A 12,057-nucleotide genomic window follows, 5' to 3' on the forward strand; every position below is an offset into this window, starting at 1 on the left:
ATGTCCAAACAAACACTTTCTTTCCCGGGGGTTTGGGTAATTCAGAGAGCGATCCCAACAGGCTGTCAGGTTGAACCCAGCAACTCATTATTGACTGTGCTGAGGTGATTTGCAGTCGCTCGCTGCTATAAGTTGTGGTTAAGCGTTATTTTATAACACTTGGATTTGCAGCAAATTACACACTAAATGTTGCATAGCTGAAAATAATTATGGATTTGTCTTTGCCAGAATTCTGTAAAATGAGCCACAGAATATGTCATTAGAGGTGCAGTTAAAGGAAAAGGACAAAAACATGCAGGATCCGTGTAAAGATCATGGTGAAGATCATTTAATTATTTTATAAATACTTCTTTCTTTATTTCAGTATACAAAATAACAGTATGTACATCCACACAAAAGTGGTTTACAAAATCCATGAGTTCAGCTCATATGCTCTAAAAAATAGAATATATTTTGAACTGCCTGCATGTCAGACAAAAAAAAAAAAAAAAAAAAGATAATGCACCATTTCACAAAGTTCTCAATTGTCCTCTCTCAATCCACAGGGATGCAGGCGTGTCATCATGATCCTCACGGGACACAAGGTGAGAGTCCAAAACATCAACCACAAAAATGTTCCATGATTGAAAAAAAGTACTTGAAGTTCCCTTTGTGTTTCCTTTTCCTCTCTTCTTGTCCATTTCCTCAGAGGAAAAAAAAGTTTCAATAGTACCTAAAGAAGTACCACGTGGTTCCACCAGAACCCCTCGAAGTCAAACAAACGTCTCTGTCTAGTGAGGGAAAAAGACAATCCCTCTCCTCCAGCATAAAATCCAATATTATTTCTTTTTTTAATAGAGATATAATAAAAATAGACTTTCAATCTCCCTGGTGTGGGCGACTTATAATCATTAACAAGAAAAAGAAAATACCCAGGAGGACGGCGGTCTTCACGTAAACCGACTGATATCGACTCTCCACATCCAGGTTTGTGAAGCAAAAAAAAAAAAAGGTTAGAAGTCCAACTGGCAGTTTGGAGATTCGATACAAAAAATGATACTGACACAAGAATAGACCACTTCTCCTTGAGATACACATGCGCTAAAGCTTAAGACAAGATTAAGCCTTCTTGGTATTGTAGTGCTTTTGGTTAATCTGTAGCCTCGGGTCGGGCTGAGTACATGTAGAGGACTGCTGGCATGGCGTGGTTACGGTGGTGGGTTAGGATGGGCGCGGATTCATTTGCAGACGTATCTCTCCACGATCCGGTCGCACTTCTTGCAGGTGACGTAGCAGCACCAGTGGTACTTGCAGTGGCAGCGCTCCACCAGCTTCTCCGTGTACGGGTTGTAGCCACGGCCGCAGCACATCAGGTCACAGCTGTCACTGCCCAGCGAGGTTTTGTTGCATTGCCTGAAAGTAAGCGGAGACAAAAAAAAAAGAAAAAGGAAATACTGCATGAGATGTGGTGGAGGCTAACGTAATTCCAGCTCGATTTCCTCCCCGAGACAATTAAGTTTACAACTTCATTCTGAAACATTTTGTACACTCTCACAGCCCTTTAAAGACCCACAATGGCCCTTTAAAAGTGCCTGACCGACCGGTGTGCCCTTAACCTTTTGTGCACTCCTACCCCTCTTCCAAACATTTTTTTCCTTCATTTGCTTTGTGTTTCGTCGTCTTTGGGCAGCGGAGTCTCTCATTTCAGAAGCCCGAGGCATCGTGAATGAACAGGGAATAGCCCCGCCGTAAATCACAGCGAACACACTGAGCTGCACCTCCCTCTCTTTAGCTTGCCCTCTTCACATAATTGCATTGTTTTATGATGGCAAAGTGTTAATGACCAGTGTGGTGAGAGAGATGCTGAGCTGATGGTTGCTGTGGGGGAGAAGGAGGAGGAGGAGGAGGGACAGGAGTCACTGAGAGTGTAGGACAGGTTTATTACATGGCTGAGAGCTGGGAAATAAGAAATAAACCCCCACACACAGTCACGGTTTGTCAGGACGAAGATCTCGTTAGACGGCTGCTCTGCTGCGAGTTGAGCAAAAGCACAGGACTGTACATTCTGCAGTTCACATCTGATAGTTTAAGGGGTGCCACAATAATGTAATTTAAGACTAAAAAGCACAGACTTCAATAGTTTCCCTCTTCCCAGGGCCATGACACATTTTTTTAAGTGATCACACTTTATCCATTAAGAGCTGCTGCTGAATTCACTGTCACTATCCGACATTCTCCCTGTAGCCAAAGACTCGACTTGAGGATGCAAAATCACTACCGCCCCCACACACATACACCTACAGTTCCTCAAACAAAAACATCAGCATCGCACATTCATGTAATGACGGCAGCAAAGTGGGTGTCTCGTTATTTGGCAAAACACACGAATGCTGCAGATTGTGTGTGGCTGCTGTGTTATCAGACTGTAAGGGACAGCACTGGGCACAGTGAGTGTCTTTGACATGAAGCATGTCTTCTGGTTATCTGCAGAGTGGCCCTGAGGGACACATGATACGGCCGGTCATATGATGCATGACATTTACAACAACATACAATAATACCACGTGACAATTAGCGGACCTATACAGTATGTCTTACAGCCATGACTGCAGGCTGATAATGTTGATGATGCACAGAACTTCACATGTACTCCTATAAAAGTTTTTGAACAGAGAAACGTCCCCACTGCTTCCTCCAGTCATCCTTGATGATAAATAGTCGTACTACCTGAGATAAAAGATGTGCATCTCTACAACATATTAATAGGAATTAGGAAAATTAAAGGGATAGTTCAACATTTTGGCAAATTGGCCATTCACCACACTATAAGATAATAACGGAGTGTTACGAGACAGAGTCATTTTCAAGGTAAATACAGAGACTGAAAAACTGTCCCTGAAGGCAACGTGCATCAGTGGTTTTGCATGAATTTACCTCTAAAACAACTCTGTCTGGTAACGTTGTGTTATTATCTCATAGCGTGGTGAATGTGCAGGTCACAACTTGTCCACCAGAACGTTTTGGAGTTGTTGGATTGTGTATTTGATGAGTTTGATGAGGGAAACCAAGAAATCCCATTAGCCTCCGCTCTGAGAAGCTCACGGCTCTGCTCCGCCGTTCTAAAAACAGCTTGCACCGACAATTAAAGGTAATGAACCTACTGCTGACTATAGCGATTATGGCAATGGGCCAATTTGCCAAAAATGTTGAACTATCCCTTTAACTTATAAAGACTGTAATGCCAGTTTTCCATACTTCCCTGATGCTGTATAATCCAGATCTCAGCATGAGCCAGTTCCTCCAGATAATGCTTCGCCATGCTGCCCACTAACTTCTCACAGACCCCAAACCAGCAGCACCAAACGCTGTCCCAACTAAAACACAGGAACTGAGCAGTGTGAGAGTAACCTTTATCTTTGGGGGACCATTAACTATTTCTCCATTTGTGTGGCCCTCTCCAATCGATATCAGCTCTGGCACACTCAGCCCTAAGAATAACGGCATTAGTCGGTTTTTCAGATAGCAGGACAACGACTCCAGTCACAGAGCCTCTTTTCACAAACACATGCTCAGACGAGCCGCAGACGGAGCGCTCTCAAGGACCACTGACTGTTATCAGCCAGTCTGCAAACTAAACGGTGCCACCACACAGGACGCCACTTCACTAAAGTCAACATCCTGGATGAGCACACATCCACAATCGGTCATTTCCTGTTTGTCACGGTCGCTATCTCAAATAGCAGAGAGTTATCATAACCACCAAATATCCCATTTTCACGCTTAAAGGGACAACGAGGAGTTTCTCCATCGGCAAATCGAAAAATTCCGCGACAATAAAAAAGTCTCATATTAATGTGGATGAATCTACGTTACCCACACTTGTTAATGGGCCCATTTTCGATAAATATATCGTTTTGTCTCGTTATTTTGTTATTATTAGTGGTGATGGAAATGCTGGGCGAGCCGACCAGCGTTTCCTTACTTTCGGTTTCGTGGCGAGTCATGAGAATAACGCCGCTGAATCACCGTTTATGGTCGGGAATACGACGGTATCTGATCGTCTTCAAACCTCTGACTTTAATTCTTGTTGAATGAAAACATGAGTCTGTCTTGCGCCGGTCAAATAATTCTACGGTGCGCAGAGGCTCATAAATGTAGTGTGAAAAATGCTTCGCTTTTCCAAAACTCCTCGTTGTCCCTTTTAAAAACACAATAACGTGGCGTCTCTCACCTGTCCTGCGTGCCCACGGAGCCCTGTTTGTCGTTCTTGGCGCAGAAGTCCGGGGAGCTCTGCAGGTAGACCAGCTCGTTCTCCCTCACCGGCCTGATGTCAATGTCTTTAGGTACCAGCTGCTTGCGTGTTCCCATGGGCCGGTGAACCACTTTGGTGGCCGACAAGTACTTGGTCTTGAGGTCCATGGCGACCTCTCTCAGGTCTTGTAGGCCTCTCCAGCAGGTTCTTATGGAGCAGGAGCCGGACACGCCGTGGCATTTACATTTCATCACGAGTGCGTCCCTCAGCGCCTTGACAAGAAGACAGAGGACATGGAGGTTAGATAGAGCTCACTATACAGTATGTAGGAATTAAAGGGATAATAGCATTTTTTTAAAGTGGGGTTGTATGATCTACAAATAGCCCCTAAGTACTTTAATTACAGTAGAAGACTCTCTGCACTCCTCCCGTTAGCAACGCCAGCCCATAGCCCTGCCCAGAGATTTACAACATACATTGTTGTGAATGGACCCAAAGAAATGGCCTATTTTCGTGGCCTAAAAGAGGTTTTACCTGAAAAAAAATACACAGTTCCATTGTTCGCTATAATATAATTTTTTCCAGCCCCTCAAAGTGCAGGAAAAACGCAGTTTTTATTTGGAGCTAACCAACTGCTGATCGGCGGGCGCTAACCCTGGGCCGGAGGGATACGTGAGTTGGTTAGGTCTAAATAAAAACTGTGTTTTTCCTGCACTTTGAAGGGCTGGAAAAAATTATATTACAGCGAACAATGGAACTGTGTAATTTTTTTCACGTAAAACCTCTTTTAGGCTGCGAAAAAAGGCAGTTTCTTTGGGTCTGTTCACAACACTGTATGTTGTAAATCTCTGGGCAGGGCTATGGGCTGGCGTTGCTAACGGGAGGAGTGCAGAGAGTCTTCTACTGCAATTAAAGTACTTAGGGGCTATTTGTAGATCATACAACCCCACTTTAAAAAAATGCTACTATCCCTTTAAGAGACAGTTTCAGAAAGAGCACATTTTCATTTTCATTTTTTTTTTGTAACTTTTTATTTATCTACATGAACAAAGAACATGAGATCATCATGGGTGGTACAGTTAAAATCAAAATATTCTATTTCACATACATACGCATACATCATAGTCAAATGTCACACTATTCAAGGTGCATATTCAATCCATTTTTCCCAGCGTTCCATACACTTCTCCAACTGAAGTCTTAAAACAAAAGTAAGTCTCTCCATACAGTAAATTTCGTGAATGATCCCGTGCCACTGGATCAATGTCGGAGGATCTAGTTGCAACCACTTTCTGGTTATATTATGGCTTTCCTACCACTTGCCAGAAGAATCTTCAACAAGTACCTGTCCTTATGCAAGACTGTTTTCGGAAATTTACCGAGATATAAAATAACAAAAGAAAAATCTAAATCCACCCCTATTATTTTATTTATCTCAGTTGACACCTCCTTCCAAAATAACTGGATTTTCGGACAGGCCCAAAAAACATGAAAATGGTTAGCCATAGGGGTTCCACATTGTCTCCAACAAAAGCCTCGGCTCTGTGTGCCTGTTCGTAGTGCTGTTAATTTAGGAGTTATGAAAAATCTCACTACATTCTTCCAGCCGAACTCTCTTAAAGATCTCTGCATTTTCATTTCCAAGGTCCGTATTCTTACCTGTCTCCCGACCTCGCTGTTGTGTAGGTGCATCAGTTTGTTGGCGTGGGAGCCCGCGCGCTTCATCTTCATCGGAGCATCGGAGAACTTGGAGCCCATCATTAAACCGTAGTGCAAGTTGTCACCGCAGCCGCCCCAGCGATAGCCCGGTTCGGGGATCTCCGCCGGTATAGGGCCGCACGAGCACAAACGCAAATCTCCAGAAGTGCACGCCCGCGCTATGGTGTGGCTGATGGTTGCAGCAGAGAGGGCGTACACGAATGCTGACTCCCTCGTTCCTGTTGAAAGAAAAATATATATATCGGTAAGTTTGCAATTTCATGAGACAAATAAAAATATCAAATTCTCACAATTCAGAAGCCAGAAACAGCAAATTGTTGCTTTATAAATGACTTAAACAATGAATTCATTATTAAAGTTGCTTCTGTTAATCATTGAATCGTTTCAGCTCTACCCTTTATTATTAGTAGCAAAAGAGCTAGAGTTGGAGTTTTAAGTTTCCCCGTTTCCCTCTAAGTTATCCAATGCTCTCAATGAAAAGAAAGACTAACTCTCTGCACAAAATGTATCTATCAAACACAGCCCATCACTGCCCATTCTGTAATGCAGAGTGAGCACTGATGTAATTGGTGCTGATGTGCGTACACGGAAAGCACATATGTGAAAGGTCAGGGAGCAATTGGAAGTAAGGGAAGAAATCATGTATGACCGTGGGCTGGTTAGATCAAAGCCATCCCTGAACAGAGATGAGCCATTTCCTGTTCGGTGCAGACTGTTCATTTGGCAAAGGGGCAGCTACAGTCTTCTCTGGGGGGAGCGCTGCACAGCTTCCCCACCCACAACCAGGCAACTGCCTCTGTCTGATTCAAGGTCCCTCTGGCAACCGAGACAGCTAAGTCAGTCTGCAACGCAAGAAGGCATGCAGCGGGATAATGCTGCAGCTTTCAGAAATAACAAGCCAATTATTAAATCAGCAGAATGTACACAGGCTGTGAGAGAGGCTATTCTCAAATAACAGCTTTAGTACAAATCCCTGGTGAAGGCTCCTCAGCAGTGTGTGATGGAATAATTTGGCTGGCAGTTAAGAAATAAATAAATAAATAAACAAAGGAAAATAGAGAAAGATGAGGCCACACGTCATCCGAAAGCCAGAAATCATTTTTGAAAAGGACATGATTCTGTATCAAAGTTCAGTCATATTGTGGTGCGTGGGCTCAGACACCATCAAAAGGACCGAGGATCCTCTCAAAAGTTACTGTCAACTGAGCTGCAAAACACGCAGGACTTATAAATGTCCCTGGTTTTTATTTTGGATATTCACTGAATGTCAAGCGCGACCGTAAACATTAGACTCTTGCGGGTAAGAAACTTGGAGCGACTCTTTGGAAAACAACAGAGTCCACACACTGTCAATCCAAACTGTTTATGGGCCATACCTCGGTCGAGGTCTGGACGATACTTCGGGGCATCGACGGGGATCTCGATGGAGGAACAGTTCCAACGCATATCAGCAAAGGTCTTCTGACATGTTTTCTTGACTTCGCGGGCAGCTTGGATAATGGTTTGCATGAGCTCCAGGTTGCTGCGGCACAGCTGAGCTTGGGAGGACACCAGGCCGGGCAGCAGCTTACAGTGGTGCGTCTGGTTGATGTGTAAAGATGCAGAAGAGTGTGACAGCGCTCTGCAAGAGGGGGGAGAAATAAAAAACAAAAACAGGGCGCATCGGTCAGCATAAATTAGCAAACACATTCTCTCTTAGTTGCAGTGGTGACGGCAACAATGGTGATAATTGCTTAATCACATGTAATTTGTTTTACGAGTAGTGGAATTATTACGTTTATGGGAATAACAAAGCATGCTCTGCGTTTTATTTACAGCGGTGTGTTAGTGATTTGTGTTTCTTGTGTATAGGTATTTCAAGCCTGTGAGACACATCAACTTTGAGTAAACACTTGAAAAACTGAAACAGATAATGCTTCAGGCAGGGAAATATTTTGGCATGCGCCACAGAGGAGAACCATCTTATCATAGTGAAAATCCCGAGGGAAACTCAGCTGCGGATTCATAAAATATAAGTGACATGTTCTTGGCACACGGCTTTTCTTTTGTTAAAGCACAGAAGAGGCCTCGAGATACGCCAAAAAATATAAAAACCCCACTAAATTCTGGTGCACAGTCAGACGAAGAACCACATAGATCCCTCACCATTTGTATTTTCCACCACAGGAAGCATCGTCCTCTGTGGCCTCGGTTTGACATGAATCATCCGTTTACAGGCTGTAAAACGGCGCGCACATTTGATTTAAACAATTTGAACGTACTATGGATTAACTTAATAGAAAAACTGCAGGCAGGGCAGGTTAGCTCCATTCTCTGCTTTCTGCGTCGTCCTGCACTTTGCCGAGAGTTCGTGAGAACCGGGGCCGCGCTGCCTGCACCTTGGCCTGTTTTGCATTAAGGGGCCGAGGGGCCGCCACACGGTGCCCGGCGATAAGCTGTGACTCTGCTGGGCTCGTGGTAACCCGGCACTCGCAGGTGTTTACAACTGCATCTGTTTTGCATTTCACCGCTGTGCATTATCAAGACTGTACGACTTCTCACTTTAGATTTAGCACATGCCATCCCAGCACCTCGTGGCAACATCTGCTCAAGTCCTCCTGCTGCGAGCGTTACAACCACTCGGTCTGATAGGACGCCAGTGATATTTTTGGTAAAGCCAATCCTCAAAGTTCCTGTTTTGACAGTGATCAGAAATAAGGCGCGGGTATAAATACTAAAATAAACAGCGGAGCACGCAAATTGTGAACGAAACCTCCAACACCAAACAAAACCGTCCAAAACATCGAGTTGAAACATAACAAATTCAAAAAATAGCAACTTGGGGATTTTTTGTACTTTCCAAAATGATTGTGAAGACTATTGTTTACTTTTACTGTGCCCTAAAACAGTGCAGTGTTGAGTGAAAGCAGTCAACATTTGTGTCAACATGTGCTGCTTCCTTCCTCACTATTTTTAAACTGATGTCAGGCCCAACGAGACAGTGACATCACCGCTGGTATCTGCGGCGCCATGACGACCCGTCATCTCGTTTTCTCCTCTTATCTTTTTATTATTATGCAGCAGGAGGCAAACTCATTCTGAGATCAAGGACCTTCGACATATCCTCTCCTTTTTTACTGAAGCTGCATTAAAGTTAATAAAGCAAAGAGGTTTCCTTTCATAATCTGAAGAACTGCCATCTAATCTACCGTCTCCTTCATCAGACACACATGTACACAACACACACTCCTCCCCTTGATCAGGAGCAACCTGAGGAATGTTGAGGCCCATTTCTAAGCTGCCATTGGCCCTCAATGCCAAAAAAAAAACCCCCACCAGAGACAAGCAGCAGCAAAGAGCCACACAAAACCATGCATCTGAATGACAACATCTGTTGTGACATGGTTTGGATGTAAAGCTGTGTAAAGATGGCGTGGCGCCTACAGAAAGAAACGGCGGCCTCCTGACAATACTTACAGCCATTTGATGCCGGAGCAGACCTGAGACAGCAGCAGAGCTGTGAGCACGCCAAGAGGAAGGACATGAGAGCTGCTCCTCATGGTTGGACAGTGGCTCCAGTTCACACAAGACACAAATACAAAGGGCGGTTTGGCTTCTTGGCTCAGACTCAAAGGTCAGCGCTCATGACACGGCCTCCTCTTCTGAACCCTGTAATACATATAGTAAATTATATCAGTGGGCCAGATTCACATCGTCAATCTTACTGTAATGCGTTCATGCAAGAAGAAACACTGTGAAATCGTGTAAAAACCTCAAATGTTTTGGATCCTGAAAAGACAATTTAAATACAGGTCAAAGTCTGAAAAGCAATGTGCAAAAAAAAAGAAAGAATATAATTTTATTCACATGCAACAATCTCCGATAATTTGGTCACATTAAATTAAGAATAACAGCAAAACACTGAAATGAGCTTAATCACTGAAAGTAACACAAATATTATTGTAAGAAAATCCATGGTAATACAGAAACAGCTCAGCTTCATTCTCCAAGACAAAAACAAGACAGATGATTACAGTGAAAACTTCAAGACAAAGAAACCTCCTCAGTCCTCACAGAAGGAAGTAGTTTCCACAGTCACAGTGCTGCTGACCTCCCTTCATTAGGATCTAATGTGACTTTATGTTGTTTCAGAATCTGTTGAGGTATTTTGACGTTATTGTTGCTGATTGTTTTTCTATTGTAGCTGGTTCCACGTCACTGGTGAGGTTTACATGAATGAACTCTGGACACATTCAGCGCCCAGTTCCCATGATTAACTTCGACGGAGCTGGTTTTATTTGCGATTCAGATTATTTATTATTTATTGTAAGTCTCTTTAAGTAACTTGATTCGGTGTCACCTCTGTTCCACTGGGGGGAAAATGTTAAGAATGAGAGTGACAGCGTAGATCAGCAGTAATCTGCAGCCAGTGGCCAGGTCAGCGCATCACAGGCATTATCTGATAGCGCTTTGAGCTGATGATAAGCAATCTCTTTGAAGAGAGAGCTTAAAGCGAGGCGTTAAAACTGCAGGTAGCTGATAATGGGCCTCTTTTTTTATTGAAAAAAAAAAAAAAAAAAAAGCAGCAGCACAGTTCCGGTCCTTGACGCTGATTGGCCCCAGACGCGCTTGAAACTGTGTGAAATCACTTAATTATTTAAATTGGTTGACTGAAACTCTCCTCTGCACCAGTGTGTATTACAACTATAAAGGCCTATACTTTTCAAGCTGCAGAGGGCTGACCTGACCTTTGGGCTACAATAATGAAATAATCAACATATCATCCACGATCGATGTTTCCTGGGCAGTTTGCAGATGTATTTAGCGCTCGGCGTCAGGTCTGTTTGAATAAGTCGCGGTCTTAAGGTGGATTTACTGCTTTAAAAGTAGCTACGTTTGGTTAAAGTGGTGTGAATGGAAGCTCCGGTCCTCCCCCCCTCTGAGGAGGAGATAAAGGCTGATAGACCCACACACCATCCGATGTGTGTCTGTCATCAGCCACAGATAAACTGGGCAGGGCACACACACACACACACACACACACACACACACACACACTCACTCACATCGAGTGGATTATTAATCATTAATCATCCAATTAGTGGAGATTAACCAACAATGCCCGGCAAGGATATTTTTTTTATATCAGACTGAGGATTATGGTGTTTTTCAGTCCGTGCGTAAAGACTAAAGTCTCAACGGGGAGAGGCTGGAAAGTCATTTAAAGCGGGCTGCACCAAAACGTATTCCCTTTGCGTGCAATTAAAATAGATGACTGTAAAATCTGCGAAAATTGGAAATGAAGGGAGTTCAGTATTTAAAAAAAAAAAAAAAAAAAAAATCCAATTTTAACTCAAACTTGGTTTAACAAAAGTTCAGGCTACACAACCACCTTCGTTTAACAGATCACGCCTCATAAACAAACCAGACAATCAACTTTGTATTCACAGGATAATCCCTGTCTTTGAACCCATCAAAGGTTCATAAAGACCCATTAACAGCACAGCAGCAGCAGCAGCAGCCTGCCCTGCAACACACTGCACAAGTTTTCCTCAAGTCCAAACCAGTTGAATCTTACCTTTTACCGCGGCGATCTCTGTCTGTCTCCCTCTTTTCTCTCTCCGCAGAATAAATCGACTCAGGTTGAGGGTGGGAAAAAAGATAATAAAAAGCAGTGAAATCTCAGCAGGTTTCAGTATCCTTTCAGTGCCGGGGAGTCGGTCGGTGTCAGTCTGAGGCGCGAGTAAAATCCAGCACGGGGTGGTAGAGTAGCTCCGGACAGGTAGGCATGGTGTGTGCTGTGCGTGTGTGTGTGCTGTGGTGTGGTGTAGTGCAGTGTGTGAGTGTGTGTGAGGGACAGAGAGGTCTGAGCAGAGGAGAGGAGAGTGAGTGAGCCTGAGTGGGGGCAGACTCAGCTCTAAAGTACCCCTGCCCTGCTTTGATCTCACTGCTGATGTCAGACCGGCATTAACATAAGAAAGCGCGCTGCAGCGGGACCAGAGCAGCAGCTACTGCACCGAGCTCTGCGCAGCTCCGATCCTCCACTCCAAACTAAACTACTCTCTGTCTGGACCGGTCCCACTCTTGTTCCCACAGGACACTGAAGTGAGTTATTGTGCGTCCGTGAT

At 44.0% G+C, this 12,057-nt stretch overlaps 1 protein-coding gene across 1 annotated transcript; it reads right to left on the reverse strand.

Moving 5' to 3' along the window:
* Positions 1-300: 300 nt before the first annotated feature.
* On the reverse strand, positions 301-9,622 carry wnt11 (wingless-type MMTV integration site family, member 11). Its single transcript, XM_085797354.1, has 5 exons — positions 9,407-9,622; positions 7,327-7,571; positions 5,891-6,168; positions 4,211-4,503; positions 301-1,392 (listed from the first exon to the last, which is right to left on the reverse strand). Exons 1-5 carry the CDS (start codon positions 9,487-9,489, stop codon positions 1,218-1,220), a joined length of 1,074 nt encoding a protein of 357 aa, XP_085653480.1. The 5' UTR covers positions 9,490-9,622; the 3' UTR covers positions 301-1,217.
* Positions 9,623-12,057: the final 2,435 nt, after the last annotated feature.

This window comes from Trachurus japonicus, chromosome 14 (assembly GCF_045865225.1).
Source record: "Trachurus japonicus isolate A0001 chromosome 14, Traja_1.0".
Classification (NCBI taxonomy): Eukaryota; Metazoa; Chordata; class Actinopteri; order Carangiformes; family Carangidae; genus Trachurus; species Trachurus japonicus.

Coding starts and splice junctions, on each gene's coding strand:
- wnt11 (XM_085797354.1), bottom strand. CDS start 9,489: ATGAGGAGCAGCTCTCATGTCCTTCCTCTTGGCGTGCTCACAGCTCTG. Junction 6,169..7,326: donor TCGTCCAGACCTCGACCGAG/GTATGGCCCATA, acceptor TTCTTTCAACAG/GAACGAGGGAGTCAGCATTC. Junction 4,504..5,890: donor ACAGCGAGGTCGGGAGACAG/GTAAGAATACGG, acceptor CTTCTTGTCAAG/GCGCTGAGGGACGCACTCGT.